The sequence below is a fragment of the Drosophila mojavensis genome, unplaced genomic scaffold, assembly GCF_018153725.1.
Source record: "Drosophila mojavensis isolate 15081-1352.22 unplaced genomic scaffold, ASM1815372v1 contig_80, whole genome shotgun sequence".
NCBI lineage: Eukaryota > Metazoa > Arthropoda > Insecta > Diptera > Drosophilidae > Drosophila > Drosophila mojavensis.
Window position 1 is genome coordinate 12,459,241 of NW_025318906.1, and position 24,965 is coordinate 12,484,205.

Consider the following 24,965-nt stretch of genomic DNA (forward strand, 5'->3'; position numbering starts at 1 on the left):
CTGGCTCTGGCTCTGACTATGACGTTGGCGCACGTGCCCGCTGTTATCCTCAAAAAATGCGCTGCTAAAACATTTTTTTTAACGCGCCATCACTCTGCCTGCCCTTTCGCTCTCTCTAAGCCATTAGACGAAGGTTCAGACAGACCGGGTCAGCGGTGCTAGCCGCAAAACAAAACCCGAACCACAGTGGGGCCACACCACAACATCAAATCGAGCTGATGGCGCCTGCCGTCCGCTGCTCGCCCTGACCAAAGCGTGGACAGTCCGAATCCTTTTCAGCCGGCATACGTGCCGCGTACGTGCACTGGTTGACAAAGTAGCTCCACATACACAAATACACAAACAGGGTGCCGCACTACTGATAGACCGAGTGACAGGCCTCTTTCTCTTATCGAATCTCAGGTTGTTAGCCCTAGCAAAACAAGCGTTAAAGCAATGTTCCTCTAAAGCAGTCAAACCCCTTACTTGCCCAATAATTAAAGAGGGACATATTAGCTTTTATGCAATTGGAGAACTTTTCATTTTAGTATTTATGTATTTAATTATATAAGACTTTCATATTTATATAAATATATTCACGAACAAGTATTAAGCAGTCGCTTTCTCTTCGTTTTCCGGTTTTCTCATTTTCTCATCCATTATCCTTTTAATATTCGCCCATTTCTGCTTATTTTTTCGTGTACATTATTTTCTCCATCTATAATGAATGCTAAATCAACAAGAAAATGAATTTGCAACAATATTCTACCTAAAATATAGTTTTCGGTATTGCTTTTTGCCATCAGTTTTGTTTCTTTCTTTGTCTTCGTGCCACCCTCATTTTAATCTTTTGCGCTCTGCTTGCAGCTTAACGAATCAATAATTATAGGTAGTGAGAGCAAATTAATCGACTACTATATACCCTGTTCAAGCAGACAATTTAAAAACAGAGGGAGGCAGATGGTTTTCTCTCTTCCTCTCTATTGTTGTCCGTTTCTTATTTAGTCTGCCTGATATAATCTCTATAATTTTCTCTCCTGCTGTCGTTTTTGGTTGATATTCCATTTTTCATTTCTCGCTTTTTAAGCTTGCCTCTCTGTTTACTTTTCTCTTCCTCAGTCTATCTTCGCCACTTTCTTTGGTTTTCTCCTCTACTTTCTATTTCCTTCTCTCTTCATCTCACTCTGTATCTTTCTATCTCACTCTCTTGATCTCTCTATCTCACTCCCTATATCTCTTTATCTCTTTCTTTCTCTCTCTCTCCCTCTCTCTCTGTCTCTCCTTCTCTCACTCTGTCAAGTACTCTTTCTTTTTCTCCACCTCTCATGCCCACTCGATCTCTGAGGTTACATTCTCTTCCACTTCTCTCTCTCTCTCTCTCTCTCTCCCTCTCTCTCTCCCTCTCTCTTTTATTCTAACAATATTAACCTCTTTCATTCATTTGCTGTGTCTCTCGTTGCCTCGCCCTTTAAACTTACCCAGAAACAAATTGACCCTTTCTGAGCATCTCCCAGGAGAGTATACAAAATTTTAATCTTAGTCAAAGGATGCTCTACAACTCGCATATTTAAAAACTTGACCGCCTGGCGCATTGTTCCTTAAGGGAGCTCAATTCCCAATAATTATCGTGATTTTTCATGCAGCTCGAGTCAGACCTTGACTGGGATTACCTTTAACTCAGCTTAACAATAGCTTAGAGGAAACATTTTTCGGATTTCCATTGTAATCCCAACTATAAATCATAGATAGACAGCTGCAGCACCCTGTTCGCTGTGATGCTCTCGCGCTAGCCAAGTCTCAAAAAGACTTTGTCTTCAAATTAATGGCCAACAACGGCTGCTTGGGCTGAGTGAAGCGCGTAGTTTTCAGGCGCCAAAGTCACGTACATGACCGGTGGTTGGTGAATTGGTGGATTGGCGGTGGTTAGCTGGTTAGGTGGTTAGGTGCTTAGGTGGTGCACCATATTTGGCTGCCAGATTTTTGCATACGAACGAACAATTTAAGCGTCGGACTTTAAGACCCAAAACTGGCCCGTTCCCTGTTCCCCATGGACGGGCCCACACACCAAGCGCCAGTTTATCTCGAGCGCATTTATTTACTTGCTGTGGCTCTCTGCTCTCTGCTCTCTGTTGTAGGTTAACATATTTGCGCTGGTTAAGGAGCAACGCCCGCATAGCTGCTTCACGGCAAAGGGAATGACACGACCAGGAATAGTTGTACTAGTAGCTGTTTAAAGGCGGGCCGAGATAAGCGCCAACAGCACAAAACAGCAAACAAAGCTGAAGCTGAAAAGAGAGGCAAAAAAAAAAAAAAACAACACAAGTGGAGAAGGAAATCTGCTGGCATGCCCACTGCTCCATTGCCCCACTGACCCCACATATCACACACACACACACACACGCACACATGATGTGCAGCTGCTGATGCAGCAACAATTGCAATTGCAATATTTGCCACGATGCCACGCACTCGAATTTCATTATAATTGCATGCCAATCGACCTTGATAAAAAAAAAAAAAACCTTTTTCCCCATTTCCTTGTTTTTATGCACATTTTTTTTTTAAACTGGCATTTTGCCAGTTTTCTTCTTCTGCTGTTGTCTGGCTGGCTCGCTCATTAAAATGCCAACAGTTTTTGGCCGAATATCTCATTGTACGCATGGCGAGCGGCGCTGCAACTGGGGAACATCGGAATTAATTTATGTATTGTTGACAGCCGCAAATTGCACTTAAAATGCATACACGAACGAGGCCAGGCTTGACCCGGTCGGGGCTTTAATGAAATCCTGCTCAGCCATATTTTATTTATCAATTACAGACGCCATCGCACGGAAGAAATAAAACTGAATGGCCGAGCCACTCAATCCAATGCGATATAGAAATAAGACAGCAGCCAGCTGCAGCAGCAGTTGGCCAAGATTAGCTACTGGCAGGCAGCGGCCAAGATAAGCTACGGTCAGCAAGCAGCAGCGCCATTTGCTTGCCCAGCGGGTTCACAAATCATAACCCATAATGAGATTTGTCCACCGATACTCGAATGGTCGCCATTTTCCTAGCTCTCAGCATTTATTTATAGCTTTGTTGCGCTTCGCTTCACTTACACGCAGCCACTACTACCATGGCCGATAGCAGTTAGCCCATAAATCAACAGCATTACGAGTATTGAGCAATAGCTGTTGCTTTATCAACGAGCACATTACCAGAAATGCCAAGACAACACAAAACAAAAACAACAACAACAACAGAGCAACAATGACTCGGAGATGGACAGATAGCGGCTAGAGGAGACCAGCTTGGCAGCTGCCTCCAGCTTGACCCCGGAACACCAAGAGTTGGCCCTTGTAACTACATAAATATGCGCCAGTTATTGTAGCTCTCCACTTGATAAAATTTCTGGCAATTTTAGGATACTTCTTGGCTTTTCTATTCATATGGAGTCTAAAGCACATTTAGCGGAAAGTCAAGCTTAATTTATTTCCTGCATAAATTTCAAGGAATCAAATAAATATGAATTAATATGCATAACACTTTAAAAAAGCTGAATAAAATTAAGCTCTGCTACGTTCTCAATAGTAGCAACAATAACAACCAAATTTCCAGAGAATCTCAGCTATAATAATTTTTTTTTTTTTTGCACTTCACGTTAAATTAAACTATTTTGTTAGTGAGAGAAAACTTTTAATGCATTCCTGTTTCACTTTCAATGCAAAGAAGAATCGCTTTTGCTGGAAATTTCAGTGTATGATTGATTATCTTAACAGCAACAGAGAAACGCAATTTAATGAAATTAAATTAAGTAAGTATAAAATATATTAATTTCAGCTATTGTACATTTTCTAAAGGTTTCCTTTTTCACATAAATTGCAAAGTAAAACTTGATTTCAATTGTTTTAATTTTAATTGAATTTAAATAAATTGCACAATTTATCTGAAGTGCCAGTACCAAAAAATCTTTTTGTCTTTTTGTCAAAAAAAAAAAAATAAATAAATAAAAATGAACAAAACCGAATGCTGACAAATTCTATTTATTGGAAAATATTGTAAGGAAATTGAACAACTGTAAAGCATTTGGGAACGCACATGCCTTCCCCTTCCCCTTCGTCGTGCCTTGCCTTCCACTTGCCTCAAATGCGGGCCTCAAATCGCATTTGGCACAACCACAGTTAGAGCGCCAGCCATTGGAACTGGCCCATGCCAGCAGCATTCCCATTCACATTCCCAGCCACAGGAGTGCAGCTGCAATCGTTGCAGAACCCCTCAGATCGTTATCGTAATGCAATTTTAGAACAAATCAAGCCAACAAATTGTTGCAATTCCCCTCACAGATGCATTGTAAATGAAAAATTGCGGTTAAATGCCTGAACTGAAGCAGTTGAAGACAACTTTAACTAAAGTTTTTGGAGTGAAACAAGTTTCGATTTGGAAATACTTACTTGGCATATGGAATGTAAGGAATACCAAATATTCAGAGTGAAGAAGAGTTATATGAAATTTACAGTTCCATCTTACATTCACATTCCATATGTTGTATAATATTTAATATTTTCTTTTTTTTCCTAGTTCATCTCTTTCAAGCTTCATTCTCTCCCTTGAAGTTTGGCTATCATACTGTTTCTGGTCTTTAATATTATGCCTCTAAGGCATACTGTGCCAGAAATACCTGGCTACTCACCTGGTCATACCTGTACAATTTCGCTCTGCCGGACATCCGTTTTCAGTTCACACGAACGGGGCGTTTATGGGCAGCGATCTGAAATAATCAACCCATCGGGTAATTACGGTCTGTGGAGCTTGGCCATTGTTTGCTGCTGGCGTTGCTTTGGACACTGCCAGCATATTCCCGTCACATTATGTGATCATTCTACATGCATGACGGTGACACGGTAATTCGCGTGCTCCAACTGATTGACAGTCAACTCAACTGCTGAGTGGGGTGCTTTAAGTGAAGTGCAAGCCAGGATGCTGGCGAATTCTACAGAATTTGTGGAATTCCGAAGTACCAAATGGGAATTTAATTTGGGCAAATGTGAAGGAGTAGGAGTAGAAAGAAGTGTAACAGTAGTAATTGTGGTAGTAGCAGTAGTTGGAATTGTAGTAGTGGAAGTAATAGTAATAGTAATAGCAACAGCAATAGAAATAGTAGTGTAGAAGTAATAGCAGCAAAAATAGTAGTAGAAATAGCAGTAGAAATAGTAGTAGTAATATCAATCGAAGTAGCAGCAGTAAATATGTATAGTAGAAGCTATAGCAGTAGAAATAGGAATAGAATAGTATAGTAGCATAAGAAATAGTAACCGTAATAATTTTGATAGTAATAGTAGTACAATTAGTAATAATAATTAGAAATACAAATATTTAAAGTTGTAGTAGAAAAAGATATAGTCGAAGTACAATACACAGTCATAGTAAATAGTAGTAGTTGAAAAAGTAGTACATATTGCCAAAGAAGTAGCAGGCATAGTCATAGAAATAGTAGTAGTCGTCGTAATAGTAGTACAACTAGTCATAGAAATAGTAATAGTAGTAGGCATATTTATAAAAATAGTAGTAGTTGTAACAAAAACAGTAGTAGAAGTAGTAGTAGTATTGGGAACAGCAAAAAATTAGTAGCGGCCAGCTCTCAGCCTCGACTAGTTCCGCCTGCCGTAAATTGTTTGAATTTTTTCAAAGGCTTTCCTGTCGGAAATGCGGTTGGTATATTAACGACAATCGCTGGCAATAAATACCATATTTAATATTTATGCAAACACTTGATAATTGAATTGAATGTTAAAGTAACCATTAAACATAATTGGACTAATTAATTGCAAATCAATTTGGGACGAGCATGCTTCGCGTTGAGTAATGTAAACAAATGAAAAAATATATTTGATTTATATATGTATATAATGTATATTTAAATCGCACAATTGTTAATTAATTTATAATAATTCTGTAGAGCCGGGAGAAATAAAGTAAAAGTGAAAAGAATGTGGAGCATGGCAAGAATGCCAACAATAAAATGCGAGCCAGCTTAAATGGCAGCTAACAAGCGCTGCGTTAATTAATTAATTTCGCAATGCATATTTTTAATCTGCTGCACGTAGTGGCCACGCCTTCGCCCCCGTCTCCGCCTGCTCCGCCGCTGCTGCTGCTGGCAGGTGCGCCCAGCAATGTGGCAAGCGACTAACATGCTGACAGCATAATGAATTCAATGACACGTATTGCCCGGCAAAACAACGTGCAAAATCAAATGGAAGCGAAAGTGAAAGCGAAAGTGAAGCCGAAAATGGAAGCAAAGCAACGCAAAGACCTTAACGAGAATTTGAGTGATGAGGACTACCAGTTGCCCTGTACAGAGCGAGGAAGCAACTAGATTGTCTGGATGGTTTAAGTGCTGTTCGGAAATAGTTTGCATGTGGCTGAGACATATTTGGTTTGCCAAGATTAAAAGCTAGTTTGAAAAGGAAAAAAAAATCATCAAAGACTTTCAGACTGATTTAAGAATTTAACTGATATTTTACAAGTATAATTTTAAGAAATATATTTATAAATAAATTTTAGTTAATATTTTTAATAGATATATTTTGACTATTATTTTTTTTTTTTAATATTTTTAATAAATGTATTTTAATAGATATACCGGAAATATTTATTTAATATACATAAATTTATAATTTATTATTATTTTTTATTTTTTATTATTATTATTATTTTTTTTTTTTTTTTTATTAATTAAAAAAAAATAAATACAACACTTTTGTATACCGTATATTTAAAAGCAAATTCAAAGCTAAAGTGTCCTATACAAATAAATAAATATTTTAAATATATGTATATTTATAAGAACATACATATTATCTACAACCCATACAAAATATTAATGAAATTAGAAACACTTCTCGAGGCCTACATTACCCCCTCTATACAAGCTGTCCGTCTTACAGGGTGTTTGTCGAAGAAGCAATATTGTTTGCGCACGTAAGTATGCAACGATTTATTTCGCTTCTTGTGCGCTGACAGGCCGACCACTTGGACCTCCACAAGCACTCGCAAGACGAAGAAGCAGATGAGAAAAAAGAGACGCCAGCCACAAGAGCGCCGAGAACATGGAAACCAAAACAACTTGTCAGTCTTGGCGGCGTTGCCTCTGTCAGCGTGTCCTTATGCCGATGCCGACTAATTCATTAACATTTAACTTGATTGACACACGAGAGAGGGAGAGAGAGAGAGAGAAAAAAAGAGAGTGTCCAATATACACACACATTAGCTGCTGTATGTGTGTGTGTTTGTTTTTTTTTCGGCCACGCACGTACGCGACTTGCTGTCGTTGTTGGTGTGGGCGCGCAGTGGGCGTGCCATTTGTTTATACAGCCATAAGGCATAATGGCTTTGAATTTGGCTAACACGCACACGAGACAAATCAGGTGCACGCGCGCTCGCTGATAGCGAAGCAGATCGTTACTTTGTTAATTTAATAAGCACACTGGCGACGATACAACAGGTGCTGCCACGCCCACGCGCCCAACAGCCTCAAAAAATGAAGTCACGTCTCGCCCATAAATCAATTGCCATGAGAAGGCGCGTGTAGCGATGTGAAAACTGCATGCACTGCATGCGTTATGTACACAGGAGAGGACGCCTGAAGGATATGGCTGAGGCTGAGGCTGAAGCCAGAAACAGCAGCAGCAGCAGCAGCAGCAGCTCGAGCAGGCTTCTGCAATTGTTACAGCTGTACTTGTGCGCTAACAAAGGGTATTACAATTTTGTCATGAATTATGTAAAGAGCTGGATGAAACTGCAGAAAACAGTCGAGCTGATGGGATGAGGCAGCCTAGCTTAGCCTAGCCTAGCCTAGCCTAGCCTAGGTCTATGTGAGTTTAAGCCAAATTTTATTATGCATAGAGTAAATTTCTGAAGCCTCACATACAAAACCCAAAGAGCACTCATTTAAATATGAAACTTTTGACAAGCATATGCCTGCCAGAGTATTAAATTGTCGTTGCACTTTTCTCTCTCTCTCTCTCTCTCTCTCTCTCTCTTTCTCCTCGTGCTGCTGTTTGTTGGCAACACGACAGCTGGCATCGGGTGTAGCTACCAACTGGCGTCTGTCCGTGCGTTTGGGCCATAAATTGAGCGCATGCAATGAAAGTGTAACGAGCCTTAATTTGTTTGTCCAGCGCGCCAAGTGGCCGAGTTAAATGGAAATTATGCGAGTCCTCCCAGCCAACTGGGCGCTGTGCCAATGCCAATGCCAAAGGCAATGGCAATGCCAGCGACATGCAAGCCATACAAAATAATGCAGCCTTTATTTTCAATTCAGTTATAATTACATATGGATATGCAGACAGTCTGAAAGGCGATAAGTTTCTTAAGTATGTGATTCAATTGGGCTTAATGGGAGTGCGCAAAGGGAATATTCATAATAAAATCATAATTATTTTTAAATTGAAATTGTGTGCTCATCTCGCATGGCTTTATATAATATTTCACAGAAATGCAGCTCAGCTAAGCTAAGCTGAGTTTTCTCTTTAATGAATACCAAGAATTTTAATTTTAGTTTATCAATATTGCGATTGGTTTTCTCACAAAGTCCACTCAGCCATCGGCGTAAATACTGAGAACTGTGAAGGGATCAAAACACTTGTATTAAGTTGCAAGAGTTAAAAGAGCTGAAAGACTTTTACGCACAGCTATAAATAGCATTATGATAGAGAATATAGAGGGAAAGCTTGCTCGCTTGTTCGGTGTATACGAAAGAGAGAAAGAGACGGCAATGCATTGTTAAATCATCAATTTGGTACTGACAGCAACCTCAGTCGAGACTCTTCAACTATATATGTATGTGTGTATGTGTGCGAGAGCTGTACTCGTTAAACACAACGTGAATTGAGTGTGTGCATGTGTATGTGAGTGTGACTGTGTGCATTGCCTCGCATTGCGCGAGCGTCAATCGTATTTCTCTTTACGCCACACGAACAGCTCAACTCAACTCGCTCGACAGAAAGCAAAAACGAAACGAGCCGAAGCTCGACTTCGGGTAACGAAGTCTCTTACTCAAGGTGAGAGCGAGATGAAGCGATCTTCTGTTATTTATGCAAGCTAGGGTATGCGTTCAATGTGTTCATTTCTGAGAGCAGCGAATTGTGGAAGAGCGAATGGAATCGCGCTCTTCCTCTGCTCGCTCACTCTACGCTTGCTACTGCTGAGCTGAGATGAATTACTGAGATGAATTACTAAATGCTCTACATTAAATATATTGATAGAGAGGCAGATATTATAAACAGACAAACTATAAATGCCGCTCAACTAGCTGAGTTATGATTGAAGCACTTACTCAATTCTTCCCGCAGTGCTGCAGAAAGAATCCCAAACTGTTATCAATTTCCATGCCCATGCATCACTTCCATATTCAGAATTTAATCAATGCAAACAACAACGACAACAACAACAACAACACTCTCTGCTAGAATTTCTGAGCAGCTGACAGCGCTCATCTATTCAAGTTTTTAGCATTTTCTACAGATTCAATTGCAATAGCTTTACACATATGGAATTGTGGTGCTTGCCCTTTGTCCATGTCGATCACCAGGAGAGTATGGACACGGCAGCGCTAAGCATCTCGGGCACATTCCAGCCATAGCGACGCAGCACGCGCAACGGGCGCATTGCATCCCGTTTCAGCTGTCAAGTGGTATCAATGTAATCAACCAATCAAGATTCGATCTTCATCAATTACTCACCATATTGGTGCGCAGGCGCGACTGGAAGGCCGGCGAGCTGATGGTGTCCGCAAAGAGTCCAAAGTTGTTGTGCTTTGCCCTGGCCTCGGCCGTATAGCTGTGCACCTCCTGATTGGGCATGGCGGCCAGAAGATCGCCCACAAAGTTGCGGCCGCGCAGCTGCTTGCAGTCGCAGGTCTTGTTGGAGTACGGCGGCTGCTGCGTTGTTGGCCACGGCTGATCCAGGCATTCGAAGATGTCCATGATGTTGTCAATGTCGCTGGTATCGACGCCGGCGCTGCGCAGATCTCTCAGCAGCGTCACGTAGGCCTCGCTCTGCTGCAGCTCCTGAATCACCAGCTGGAAGCGCTTCGTCTGGTAGTAGGACATGGCCTTGCGGAACTTGGCATCGCACTGGGAGTGGCCCTGTATGAGCTCCGCTAGTGTATTCACCTCGATGACGCCGCTCAACTCCTGGAAGTTGGGGCACAGCGAATCGTCGCCGAAGTTGCTGTCCTTGGGTGTCGACGGGCAGATCGTCGTCGTCGGGTCGGGGACCAGAGCCTGGCAGCCAAGCGCTGCGAATAGTACCAAAATCTTCACTGGCAGCATTGTCGCTCGATTGACTGACGCTTCGCAGTGTTGTGGTTGGCGCCAGGGCAGCTCGCTTTTATAGCCAAGTCAAGGGGGCACACGGCAATTACATGTATTTCCTATCAGCTGCGCTCGGCGGCTTATCAAGCGACAAGCGGCACTTAGGCTAATTGGGCAGCTAACAGCAATTGCAGCGGGTCAACAACAACAGCTGCTGCTATCTGTGCAACGCAAATAATAGGCAAACAAATGCTGTCACGCCCACTGCCGCCCCCCATGCGAGCGACACATGCCGACATCACTTGCAGCTTGTCGAACACACGGTGCAAATTACGAGCATCGTAAGAAAGGGGCTTTTCCTTCAGCAGCGAGCAGCAGGGATTGTCGAAATTATTGTGTCACTTGGCTTAAACGGAAATAACTCTCGCAGAGTCTACACCCTCTGCTGCTGGCCAACTAACCACGCAGACCAGACTCTAATTGACATTGTCGAAGAGAGTGCATAAAGCAGGCTAAGCTCCACATGGACGACGCTCGGCCACACATGTGTGGACAGGCACTCGCACTCGCCCCGCAAACACGGCAAAACTCTCAAAAACTTTTGCCCAAGCTATGCGTTGTAGTCACTCATGGTTGGCAACAACAGCAGCTCAGGGCTTTATCCCCTGCACTGATACAATGAACAAGCAGAGACCGAGACTTTGAGTTCAGCCGGCACTTGACTTGGGCTTGGACTCAACTTAATTGCCATGGTAATGGCGATGGCTGGTGAGCAGCAAGAAGTAAATTGATATTGCCAAGTGCCTTAGCATGCATTTCTATGGCAGTGCACTGGCCGTTATACAGATAACTCAACTCAATTCAACTCAAACTCACTTTATCCGCAGGTGAATCAAACGCAAAATTCATACGCCCCGTTGCCCCGCAGCCAATGCAACAATCGATACGCACACACATGCATGCACTTGTTATTTACTATGCTAAGCTCTGGCCTTGGCTTGACAACCAACAACAACAACAATAAGAATGGAATACAATAAAAAAACTGTTTGCAGGTCAAACGAGTCAACCGGAAATAGTTGACCGTTCCTTTGTGTGCACAGCATTCATATTTGTTTGCTCTCCCCCCCTCTCTCTCTCTCTCTCTCTCTCTCTCTCTCTGTATTTCTTCCCCTTTTTTTTATCTATTTGTCACACTTTGTAATTCGTTAATATACTCTGCAGTTGTTTGGTTGACATTTAAAATCAATTTCGTATACATTTGAAGGTTTTCACAAAAAAAAAAACCTGTTTTTTGATTGCCGAAATGTTTATGAGCTGATATTATACAGTTATACAGTACTTTAGCTAGAAAGTTAGAGTGTATATATTTATTTAAAATATTAAAATGCAGAATTTTTTATATAAACTCCCATTATCATTCCCAGCTATTATACACTTTCTGCCCACATTTACTCCCACTCATAAATAATGATCTCTTTTAGTTCTTCCATTGCTGCTGCCTTTGGCCTTTCAATTGTCGCTTAGTCATGTTCTTTCATAGGGCTATTCAGTTTCGGCAAAAATAAAAAAGCTAACAGGCGTCTCATTGGACTTGTTTTGGATCAAAAATATAATGCAGATTTTTTGCTAGATTTTTTGGAACAGACATAAAGACGAATGCCACCACAAGGGAAGAAAATAGAAATTAAATAATTCGAAAATGGATGTCGTTAGTCCGGAATAATTCAACATTCCTGTTGCTTGTTAAGCGTAGTTTAAGTCTTTATATGTTTCCTGGAAATGATATATGTTGAGCAAATAAGTGTTTCCTATAATAATATTTGATTTCAAGCTAAAATGTTTGCCAAAATTATTATTCTATTTAAATAAAGTTATACCAAAAGAATTGCCTCAACGATTCCTCAGAAATTCTTGCTTAATTTAAAGTATAAAAATATATAGAAACAAAAGACAAATTTTATAAATATAAGATAGAGCTATATACATACATTAGATAGACAGAGAGCTCAGCGCTGGCAAAGCACATAAATAATTGAAAATTTGCAAGACAAATCTCTGTTGTTCATCACAAAGCAAAGTGCTCAACCTTGGCAAAAAAAAAAGTTTTTTATTTGCAAAGAAAAGTTGAATATTTACGAAGCCATTTAACTTTTCATTTCCTATTTTTTATTATTTATTATACATACATATTTATTTTTGATGCATTTAAGCATTGAAAAGAAGGCAAATAAACGGAATTTAAAAGCAAAATAAATTGAAGCAGATAAACAAAATGTTGCACAAGTGAAGATAAAATTATTTGAGTGAAGTGAAAAATGAGCGACTAAAGGATGCCACTGAATTGACTTTGCTTACGACTAAATAATTTAACTGCTTAATATATATACAATTTTAATAAATAAATTTGCTGATTTTTCGCCATTTTTAAATTTTCTGCATTGCCCTAAGCAGCTAAACAGAGTCTTGAAATTTCAGTCCAGTCCAGGGTATAGCCATTGCCTCTATGACATCAGCTTTGGCAACAGCAGCAACGGCAGCAAGTGCGGTCAAAGGTTAAGTTGAACAGGCAACAAAACTGTCAGCATGCAAAAGTGTCTGGACGATAGTTGAATGGCAATTGCAGGCACCTGAGTGTGTGCAACAGCATGATGATAAATGATTGGGTTATTTGCCCAATTGCCAAGTGGCCCCCATGCGATAAATTTGATTGTGTGTGTATGTGTGTGTGTCTGGGCTGTACTATGTATTTAAATGTATTCATTTGCAAAGGGCCATAGGTAAAAACTCAAACTTTTTGCTGACCAAAAATGCTTAAACAGAAAGTGTTGCCTACTTTTGGGCGGCGTGGGCAAATTGCGCAATGTGGTCGCTGTCATTCGCAATAGATTTTCATGTAATTAGTTTTATCTGCTAATAGAATGTCACTGGCCATACATACCACAAACAATTGAGTTCACAGCACAGTCAGAGAGAGAGAAAGAGAGAGAGAGAGAAACAGAGACAGACACTGAATGTGTGCGTATGTGTTTCCTTTTTTTTTTCAAATTGCATTTGTTTTTCTGTTTTGTTTGCGAGCTGTTTGAGATTTTGCGCATCGACCACAAAATAGACGACAGACAGCAGCAGCACAACAGCCACTTAGCTGTGCGTGTGTGCGTGTGTGTGTGTGTGTGACAATTCCAGAGACTCATGTGCTATGCTATTTTCATTTCCCTGGACAATTTACTCAATTAGACTAGAACTTGAAGGCTTTGTGGCATTTGGGAGAATCGCTTTATTATTGCACTCCAAGCAGCGTTGGGCGTATGAAGTGGAAATGGGAATGGATATGTGAATGAGAATGAGAATTGGCATCTCGATATGGAGTCAAAGCTGTTCTTATACAGTTACATATATGTATATGGCTTTCCTTCTGATAAACCTGCTTCGATGATGTCGGCTGCTGTGAAAGTTAAGCACCAAACTAACGCCGATAAACAGGCTTAATTAGCGTCAGAGCTGAAAGTCAACAGACTGGCGCATTAAGCTACAATCCAAACACACACACACACACACACACACACACACACACACAGACGCATATAGAAATAAAATTAATGCCAGTTGAGACATTGGCAGTATGTTTTCTATGGGGTCCCGTTAGGCTTAACAGTGGCAGCCGAAGCTGCCGAGTTTCCTGCTTAATTATGTGCAAGCAACAATGATATTTACAATATTATCAGCCAGTGGCCCAGACAAAGATGCCCTCAACTAGGTGATGTCGTTGCACGTCTATAACCCAAAGAGCTTATTGGTAGCAGGGAATTTAAATTCAGAGCCATGCTCGAAGCTGTTGAAAATGAAAAATCATCTCGGCAAACATCTGCGACGTCAGCAGACAAATGATGCGACGGCGAAATCAGTGAACCCTGCTCAGAGGCCTAGACAAGAATAGTTCTCGGCTTAAGTGTCAGATATATCAGGGTGCATTCACTTCTATCAAACACTCAAGTCGAACTGTGCAAATGACAATAACAACAACAACAACAACAGCAACAAAAGCAGCAAACCTGTTGCCAGCTGACATAGTCAATGACAGACCATTTTTCAGACTAACCGCCTTCTGTTGAGGGTGCTCGAACAGGAGGACATAAAAAATGATAGAAAAAAAACAAAAAACAACAACAACAAAAATGTCGGCAAGCCGCCATTGTTAGGGCTGACCTAAACAATTAAAAAAGCAAATGGCGTGCACAGGTATGCATACACAGGTAGACAACAAAAGTGAATATAGAAAGCGACACGCCATGCACGAGCCGTATCAACAACAACAACGGCAGCACCAGCAGCAGCAACGACAGCAACAACAACAACAACAACAACTCAACTAAGCAAAACAACATCCAAATGGTGCACACTCATCGCAGTCACATTTCTCAATTTTTATGACAGCTTTGCAGTTGGAGTGCGGGGCAGCACGAGTGGGTGGGAACACGTTCGTGAGTGGGTGCTTATGTATCTGCAAAATGTTTCGAACAATGCAAATAAACAACAGCAACAATTTGCCATCAAATGGTATGCTAGACCTTAAATTACCCTATCAAGGTGTAAATTATCGATTATACTTCCAATCAAAAATCAGTCATATATATAAGTATAAGTATATATCTAATACTAGAGTTAATTAGAGCTAATATATGAGGGTACATAATATCAATGTGAGCTAAGATTAAAGCGTATAATTGAAGTTGCTAGACAAATTGAGCGCTTTTGAATGTTCCACTCAGACAGGGACACGTCTGCCCACTCATAGCTACATATTGAGATCCATTCACCCTCACAGGTATCACTCATCCGAACGGACACACACACACACACACATTCGCAGAAAGGAGCTGCTTAGAGGCCGACACAGTGCCTATGGGCCGTATGTGTTTGCACAGCTGTTGGCTTGGGGTTTATCACTTTAATGGCGGCCATATTTGCCGAGCTCCCATTTGCAGGTCGACTATCTGCGTACCTGCGATTCACCTGTCGGCTCGGCCGTAGCATCAACCAAATTGGCAACGTGAGTTGGCAAGCGCTGGCAAAAAAGTAATTTGCGAGCAAATTATGATAAATTGAAATTGTCTTGTTGCTGGCACTGCACATCAATTCCCGTGTATACAATAGAGAGACAGAGATAGAAACACAGAGGAGGTGAGAGAGAGAGAGAGAGAGAGAGAGAGAGAGAGAGAGAGAGACTGACTCTGAGCAGAAGCAAATAAATATGATGAGCAGTTAGGTCTTAGGGATTTTCTGGGTGTAATGCCTTCATTCGTAGTGAATTATTTATGCATTTTGTAAGTAAACTTGCCGACGCGACTTAATGCAAAATTTAAATTGATGCATTTTCGGCAGCCCAACAGCAGCAACAACAACAACAACATCAGACTAAAGGCAATTGGCAATTCGAAGCAACCGATTGAATAAAATGCAAATCGAATTTTCCATCCTATGGCAATGCGAAGAGCAAAACCTCTTAGCACAACGTGTTTACCATAAATAACTTAAGTGAATCCGTACAGCAAAAATAGTGCAAAGGAGACAGATAAACCAAAGAGTGAGCGAGTGAGAGAGAGAGAGAGAGAGGGATAGCGATATCTAGTAGCAAAGACATTGCAATGGAGCTCAATTAAAATAGCATTAAATTCCATTTGGATTGCTTTTTCAAGCTGGCTGTCAGAACACCTCCTTCTTCGTCTTCTTTTTCTTTAGTCAACCTGCCCCAGCCTCCGCCCTTACCTCCAACCACTCTTGCTCTCAATCTCAACCAGCGTTGACATTGCCTTTGTGCAGCAGCTATAGAGCAGCACTCCAAGCATTTGGGATTTGAGTCCGAGACAGATGCTCAAACGATACGCCAGTTCGCCTTAGTTTCAGTCTGAGTCTCAGTCCCAGTCTCAGTCTCCGGCTTAGCCGCAGCCTCTCTCTCTCTCACTCTGCTTTAGCCTATGGAATTTTCACCATTCTCTGATGTGGTCTCTTCCATGTCGCTGCATAGCTTTCAGCGCCTGCTACTTTTCTTGACAGTGCCCAGAGCAAAAGGAATTTCAGCTATTTGCAGGAAAGCCATTTTGCCTTCTTGTTGATTTAATGACATCTGCAGCTTTAAGCCATATGCAAGTGGCAGCAGCTGCTGCTGCAGTTGCATTCAATTTAAATGCACTTTCATTTAATTTACTTGTCAAATAACTATTATGGCAATTTGTTTCTCTATTCGGGTCATTACAATTGGCAAATAAATGAATATCACCTGACCGAAATCAATTTACCAACTTGCCGAACTAGTTCGAATATTGACTTGTCACGCATCTAATGATAAATGCTCTCGAGGGTGGACACGAAAGTTATGCCTTAAGTGGGGCGAAATTTTGATAAGCATTATAGGATTTTATATTCTGTTGTAGGTGGGGAGTGAGAGGAAGTGAGGGACTCATAATAGTTATATCATATATGACTTCGTATATATAAAATTATATGGATAGGATATATATCATACAAGGATTCATTAGATATATTCAATATATAGAACTACTGAAATATATGGAAAGGATACTATATTATTGAATCAGTATAAGTATTAGTATATATATATTTATATCCTAGATTCTAAGTTTACCAAAACTCTACACATTTTTTTTTTTTTTTTTTTTTTTTTTTGCCCATTTTGATACCAACTCGAAGTTGACTTGGCCATGGCGAAGAGTCAGAGACAACTTTTAAGTACCTCTCGAGCTCAAAGTCAGCTTCAAGGAAAGCAAAACACATGCATGAAGGTGAATTTGAACTGCTTCGAGTGCCAGATGTGGCCCCGGGCAGACATTGCAGTGCATGCATAAATACCCAGCACTTTCAATGCAGGTGTTGTTGCTAAACAAACTGTGCAAAATGTATGCGCCACAGAGCTCTACTCACATATCGGACGCCATAAAGTATGCATCAGAAGCGAGCGCGCTGAGCTGAAGTCCAGTAACCGTGGCACTCACCTGTTAAATATTCAAAATCATATGCATGAACAACAAAGCCGGCTGACGGGTTCAACTTACACTCATCGCAGCCCACCCAACCACTCCCCTAAACAATACCAACATATATTCAAACACACTCACACACACACACACACACACTTGGACATACGCAGCAATTTGTTCGTTTGCATATTTGATTTGCGTTTGTTTGTGTTCAATTTATGTGGCATTGAGAACTTTGGCGTATTTGACATGACCATAAATACATATTCATGTCCAATATATTTATATATCTATATACTATATTTAGACACAGGTCTGTACATTCATACGCATGTAGTTGTATACACAAACAGACTCGTAAACATGCCAAAACGGACGTCTAATTCAATTTATTTACTACATACATAGTATATGCCATGCTCTCTAGGCTATATCTCTATATAAACATACACACATACACATTCATTCATATGTGTGTGCGTGTGTGTGTGGAAAAACTGTTTTTGCCAACTAACATACTTTAATCTAATGGCCAAAAACAATTTTCGCATTTCGAGGTAGAAACGAAAAAAAGCACAAAGATTTGCAGCAAAAACCGGCAAAAGCTTATAAACTGTCAAAAAATCAGCTAAAAAAGCGCTGAAGACAAATGTGATGAACCGAATGATACTGTGCAATTAATTATAAAGATGTTGTAGATTACATAGATATATGATATGTAAATTTAGACATTTCAATGAAAAGCTGTAGAAATTAAATAGTAAATATATATGATATCTAAATTTAGATGTCTCTGCGAATGAAAATAGTTGTTACATTTTTTTTTTTTGTTATTGTATACTGTATATTTATATATAATAATATTTAAAAGAATCTTGGTGATTCAAGATATTTCTTAATTAATAACATTTAATAAAAGTCAAAGACTCACAAATATTATTCAAAAAAAAAAAAAAAAAAAAAAAAGAAAAGAATTTTAATAAATAATTTTATTAAATATTAAAAATTGATTAAATATTAAAAAGCAAAAACTCCATAAAATGTTCTAAAAATCAAAATGATCCTACATGAAAATAATAAAAAAATAATAATAATAATAATAAAACTATTTTCTTAACAATGTAAAACTTGAAAATCCAGCTAAATTTCTATATAAATTATATAAATTTATATCTAGCCTAGGTCGCACTTCGAGTGCCAACAAATAAAGTTCTTCTTCCATTAAGAATATATATAGAAAATATCGATGTACTCAATATAGTCGTAAGCAGTTCTTAAATATTATTTATTATTTTAACCTCTCTCTATATAATATCTTATCATTATCATCATACAAATTACAAGCCTTGTTATTACACTCATGCAACCCTTCTTCACATTTGATTTTCAGACAGGGTATTAGTGCTTATGTGCACATTTTGTAAATGTGTTTTATGTTTTGTAAATTTAATTTGTTGTCAAAATTCTGATGCCCAGTCAGTCGATAGGCAAAGTGGGTCTTACAAAGGCTTAAAGGCGGATTGTGTGAAAATTGAAATATTAGAAATGCCAATTTGTCAAATAGAATACAAATTAGTTTTAAGACAGGGTATACATATTTATGTGATTGATCAATTTCCATGCGGATAGAGGTGGGAATTAGTCATTTGGATTGATATCTGTCCATGCTAAACTCAGCTCCTTAACTGAATGACCTATATATTATCAAGCGCTTAAATTGTCAGTGTATCTGCTCTTTGGCTTATTGCGTACATTAAGTCTTATCTGTCTTGCCTTACAACATCTAATTACATAGATAGAGGCTGACAAAGCCCTAGAATCGCTTCAATATTTTGTCCTTCCTAATCATTTGTGGCCTATGCCACAAATTGCCTAGGGATGATGATTTCAGTCGGTATTTTGGTCTATTGTCGCCAGGGCAACAACTGTGTTAATAAAATAAGCAATTTGCATGGAATTCAGTGCGGTTAAACCAACTGCAAATGTTAAGAGTCGCAGGCAAACGAATTCCGACTGGAAGAGCTGCAGGCGACTGACTGCTTTACCTTGATTACATTGATGCATTTCTAGATCATTAAGTCAGCAAACTAAGCGCCATTAGCAGTCATGTCAATCTATGTGTGTGTGTGTGCGTGTGTGTGTATTGTGGTCTGTTTTGTGGTATGCGTGATGCGTGCCAGCTTGCCGCAAGCCAAAGACTTTGGGGCCTCAAGCAGCGTATGCCATTGGCTTCAATCTATGACTATGTATGTATTAGTGTGCGTGTATGCATGGGTGTGTGTGTGCAGATTTGAGCATCGCTTCCGGTTGAACGCACCAGCGTAGAGACAGACAACAAGTGGAGACCCAACTGCTTTTGGGTGTCAAGTAAACTCATTTGCTGCCTAATGGCAAATCAATGCACTGTCCAATGCTCTCTCTCTCTCTCTCTCACACACACTCGTTGTGTGACCACAAGCAAGCTGTGACAGCATCAGCATCAGCATCATCAAGAGCATCAACAGCATCGGCAACATCGGTCTCAGGCTTGGGTCCATCGCTCCTGTAAATGTGCTGATGACACTTGAATGAGTTTTTGGTCCTTTGGCATTGTTGTTGTTGTAGCTATTCCGTGGACTTCTTACGCTAAATTGCGCGTATTACTTATACATAAGAAATCAACTGACCATAAGTTTTGTATATTAGCTCCAAATGGACGCATTCTCTTCGCAGAGCCAGAGCCAGAGCCAGAGCTGTATGGACTGCCTGCTTAGACTACAGCCTGGCATCTTAATTGTAACCCTTGGCCTCTCGCCGGCACATTAAATTCCAATTATACGACAACTTTTTGCGTTAATGGCCAAGTTAATGCATACGCAGGAGCCGTAGCAATGTGGGCTTTAATGCTTTATGGGCGTGGACAAATGACACATTATGCACACCTTTTATATGTCAATGTATATGGATATATAATATAAACTCGTATATATATATATATATTTGTTGTTGTATAAAATGTGTTTGTACATGAATTGTGATTACAGCCAACCGAGACGACCGGCGTGTGTATGTGTGTGTGTGTGTGTGTGTGTGTGTGGGTGTGTGTGAATGAATAACATTAGCGACTTTTGGAGTCAAGTGAGCTTTAAGCGACGCTGCTGCTTGTTAATATTCATAAATAAAATATACATTAGGCATTTGCTGGTTAGACTTATTAACTAAGCTTACAATTAGCTTACGACTAGCAGCCACGATTTGGATGTGTCAATTGATTGCGTTGCCACCCGCTGGCGGGCTGTGCCCGCAGTGCTCGGTAAATCTATCAGTTTCATTTGCTTGTTGCTTGTTGCTTGTTTCTTTGTTTGTTTCTTGTGTTAACGGGTGGTCTTCTATTTGGCTTCGATTGCTTTAGCCGATTCGAATTTGAGTGCAGGTGCATAACTAAAGGTAAACCTGTTTAATTAACATCACAATGTTTTGACAGTTCTCTGGCTCTGGCTCTAGCTCTGTCTGGTTTCTATTCAGTAGCAGCACCAGCGCACCCTCTCCACTTCGCCGAGGGCAATGTGCTCAATCGCCCACGAGGGCGTCTCCAGACGCCCCTCGCCCGTCGCCTTCACATCCTGCCCATCCACTGGTATTCCAATATGCACATAGGGCAGACGAAATGCGGCGCCATCCTCGTTGCGCACCACCGCGGCGGCCGTATAGCTGAAGGCCGTGTTGCCGTTGGTGTAGAAGAGCGAGTCGGTGGACTCAAAGGAGCGCAGCGAATGGCTCTTGCCCTCGTCGGCCAGGCGCACCAGACCCAGGGCCGTCGAGAGGAACACCTGCTCCAGGCCCTGGTCCGTTTCGGTGGATGTCTCAAAGTAGGTGGCGCCAATCGAGCTGGCAAACAGATAGGCCTCATCGCGCGAGACGGCGCGCTGTGACTGCAGATCCATTTTGTTGCCCACCAGCGTCAGTATCATCGGGTCCTGGACATTGCGATGCAGCTCCTGAATCCATGATTTGATTTCGGTAAATGTCTTATATTGTGTCAGATCGAACACTAAAATGGCAGCATTCGCATTCCGATAATACATGGGTGCAACGGCCCTGAAGCGCTCCTGTCCAGCGGTATCCCAGATCTGTGGAGGAGAGAAAAGGGATGAGTACTCAATCAACGGATGTTGCAAAAATTCATTGTGACCACGACACACACTCAACTCAGCAGCTTCGACTCTCGCAACAATCGGCATTCAGCATTCAGCATTCAGCATTCAGCGTTCAGCATTCAGCATTCAGCATTCAGCACTCCAAACGACTTGAACTTTAATTGAGCCATTCTGCGTTTATTCTGCAATTTCGGTCTTTATGCTTTTCGCTTTCCCACAATAATAACAATCATATTGTGTGCGTGTGTGTGTGTGCTCATCTTTATGGTGCACAATTCAAATCTTCATAAAAATTGTTGTGGGGCAACGAACGCAGAACGCAGCCAAAAACAAAGGGCTAAAAATCTGTGGCAGCGAAAACTATTTGCCATTATAGCTGCTCCTGCTGCTCCTGCTGCTGCTGCTGTCCTACATGGTATATAAAAAACCAAAACGTAATCGAAATAGCGCCAAGGAATATACGAGCGGCCGCTGAGGGTGGGGGTGGGTTGGTTAGGAATGCAGTCCCAGCTTAAGGGGGGAAACAAATTTAGCTTATCAATAAACTATAAAAGAGAAGGAAAACGCGAACGACCATCGAAAAAGTAAAAGCCAAATAAACAGAAAGTGCACTGGACGAAGAAATTGCAAATAAAAAGGGGACCAAAAAAGAGTTGCAAGCTTGACGAATACCCTGTAGGGTGATGCACTTGAAAGATATAATATATTGATAAAGCACTTAAAAGTACTCGAAGGAAAACACAGAGAGAATATAGGAAAAGAAATTTAAATCGAGAAATTATAAACAGAAACTTAGGGGACCATTTCCTTTTTAGAAAATGGAGAATCAAAGGAATACAGACAGATGAAGCTCTAAATCTATAACAAAACTATTTCCACTCAATCAAAATACCCCTTCCGGATGACAGAGTATAGCAAAACATCATAGTAAAATCCTCGCTGACTAAGAATAACTCAGATGACATCCTAAACCAAGTGTCGCTGGCAGTAGAAGCTCTGATTAGTCGTGGCACTTGTACAAATGGAACTTGTTGTGCTCACCTGTAATTTGATTTTAACATCATCCAACATGATGTTGCAGGTGAAAAAGGAGACAGCTATCGTCGGCTCCTCGCTGCGATGCAGAGCATTTTTAATATACTTGATGACCAAACGAGATTTGCCAACACCTGCAAAGGAGAGAAGAGATTTTCAGATTCAATTCACAAAATACAGACTATATGAAAGAGAGAGTTCGGATGTCAGAAGGAAAAGGCGAGAAAAAGTAAATAAGAGATTTGAAATAAATCAGTACAAAAGAGACTTAAAAAGAATGTTTTCGATTGCTAAATGTATCATTGACTTTAAATGTATAATTTTACAAATGTAGTTGGGATTATTTGTATATGAGCTCATCCGACTGAGACTCCATAATTATGGTAGATAAACATATAGACAGACTATTCTAATACATATGTATTCCTAAACTAATAATAATCGTATATCTACTTTGAATATACCCAGATATTGGCTATATCATCTGACAGACTATTACTTAATAATTATGATATCAAATATAAACACAAATATCAAATAACTAATCTCTATAATACGGAAGCTGCTGCCATAATCCACAAGTATTTGCCCATTTGGTAATTTTTCTTTGAAACTGAATAAATATAATCTGACATTTAATATATGTATTTAATATATTGATACAGCTCTATTTGTTTACTTTATTGTTTTTAGGCATAAGGAAATGAGCGATATTACTTATCAGATGCATAAACAAAGTAGGTTCAATAAACAAAAGGTGTTACTGAGACGCAGCTAGCGGTAAACATGCGATAAGCGAACGGCAACTGTATTATATATAAACACATGCATATATGCATACATATGTATATGTATGCATGCAAATACATATGTCTCCAGCATTCAATGTACGTTTATAAACAGGCGTCGCTTTGTTATGCATTAAATGAGACATTCCTATTATGAAAAGCCCCTTAAGATATCGCACGACTGACTCATCTTATAGACGAAGCAAATTAAAATAAATATAAAAATAACGGATTTAAAACAAAACGTACGCGACTGATTTCAAATTGAGAATGGCGAATGTCGTCGTAAGATATGAGCACGCATTCAAAGTACACACACACACACATGCATACATACAGCTACTATCAATATGCATACATATGCTTGCCTAAGTATGTATGTGTGTGTGTATGAACATGTGGCTCAAATTCATAGGCTTGCTGACCTTGCGAATATACAAAAAATCGTACGGTAATTACGAATGTGTGCGAAGCAAAGAGCTAAATTAGGCACGCATAAATTTGAAATACCCTGGAAAGCGAGACGGTCACATTAGAGCTTTGGAAGTTTGCATATGATAAAATTTCACAATATTTTATTTATACAGCTGCTAGGCTCTCTTTTGCCTTATATATGTATATAAAAAATAATCAGATTTATACTACCCTGCGCACTTAACACATACAGGGTACACTGCAACATTGTGAATGATGAACAAAAACTCCCGCTTGCTTTGGAATGCGGCGCAGGGCAACAGCTAAGACCTCACAAGCCGCGGCTGGCCCAATTTCTCTTGGGTTGATGAACAAAATCGCGAACGAAACTCCCCCAACAAAAGTGTTCAAGGGGCGGGCGCTTATCGAATTGGGCGCGCAAAAGAAGAGAAAAACAAAGAGAAACAAAACTTAAGCTGCCTTGTGTTATCTCTCTGGGCGATTGCTGAAATTGTTTTCAACTACGAATTAATCGGGTGAGCTACGCATACGATGACGTTGCGTGTAGCTGAAGTTCAGAGTCAATAAAAATGCTACTTGGTTTCAATTGCATTTGGTGCTTACCTCGCGAGCCTAGCACAACGACTTTGCCCTCTATTCCACGCATCTTATTGGCAATGGCAATCAGTTGGATGGCATGGCTGACTGGGTGAGTAAATAGATGATGCACTGATTCTGCGAAGTCGCGATGGTTCTGGATATGTATTGTGTTTGACGTTGTTGTTGTTGTTATTGTTAATGACACAGTGCAAAATGATGCACTTTGGCAGGTGGTCGGCGACGAATGGCTCGACAAAGAGCGCCGTTGTTTATTGTTTGCTGACTGAGCTTTCTTATCCGAGCAGGCGAGTCGCAGCACTCACAATTCGTTTACTTACGCTCGCTACGTTGTTTACAACTGTGCTTGTTGCTTTTACAAATATTAATCAGATAAGTGTTTTTTTTATTGTTGTTCCTCAATTTAATCGATTTATTCGATACATCGAGGCAGAAACAGCTGTATATTCCAGTTGCTCATCGTTGAGAATTGTGGATCGCAAATTGTGGTTTAGTGGATCTTATTGCTCTCAGCTGTTACGCAAGGGCTGCAACGCTGAGGTAAACAATATACTCATACAGTTTCACGCCAGGTATTTATTAGTCATTTGTTATATGAAATAATGCATATTTGTATATTTCTATTTCTTTCACATTTATATTTATAAATTAAATACATTTGTATTCAGTTTCAAGACATTGAGTACTTCGTGACAGCAGTGACTC

At 40.2% G+C, this 24,965-nt stretch overlaps 2 protein-coding genes across 4 annotated transcripts; both read right to left on the reverse strand.

Moving 5' to 3' along the window:
* On the reverse strand, positions 1 to 24,701 carry LOC6579654 (ras-related protein RHN1). Of its 3 annotated transcripts, XM_044010423.1 has the most exons (4): positions 24,267 to 24,701; positions 22,447 to 22,574; positions 20,734 to 21,378; positions 1 to 15 (listed from the first exon to the last, which is right to left on the reverse strand). In XM_044010423.1, the coding sequence occupies exons 1-3, from the start codon at positions 24,307 to 24,309 to the stop codon at positions 20,770 to 20,772; spliced, it is 780 nt and encodes a 259-aa protein (XP_043866358.1). In that variant the 5' UTR covers positions 24,310 to 24,701; the 3' UTR covers positions 1 to 15; positions 20,734 to 20,769. The 3 variants fall into 3 exon arrangements, with proteins under 3 accessions (XP_043866358.1, XP_002005536.1, XP_015019287.1); XM_002005500.4 differs by lacking the exon at positions 1 to 15 and having other exon boundaries at positions 20,224 to 21,378; positions 24,267 to 24,700; XM_015163801.3 differs by lacking the exons at positions 1 to 15; positions 22,447 to 22,574; positions 24,267 to 24,701 and adding an exon at positions 21,453 to 21,553 and having other exon boundaries at positions 20,224 to 21,378.
* LOC6579653 lies at positions 9,419 to 10,322 on the reverse strand. The gene is made up of 2 exons (XM_002005499.3): positions 9,702 to 10,322; positions 9,419 to 9,642 (listed from the first exon to the last, which is right to left on the reverse strand). The coding sequence occupies exons 1-2, from the start codon at positions 10,290 to 10,292 to the stop codon at positions 9,544 to 9,546; spliced, it is 690 nt and encodes a 229-aa protein (XP_002005535.1). The 5' UTR covers positions 10,293 to 10,322; the 3' UTR covers positions 9,419 to 9,543.
* Positions 24,702 to 24,965: the final 264 nt, after the last annotated feature.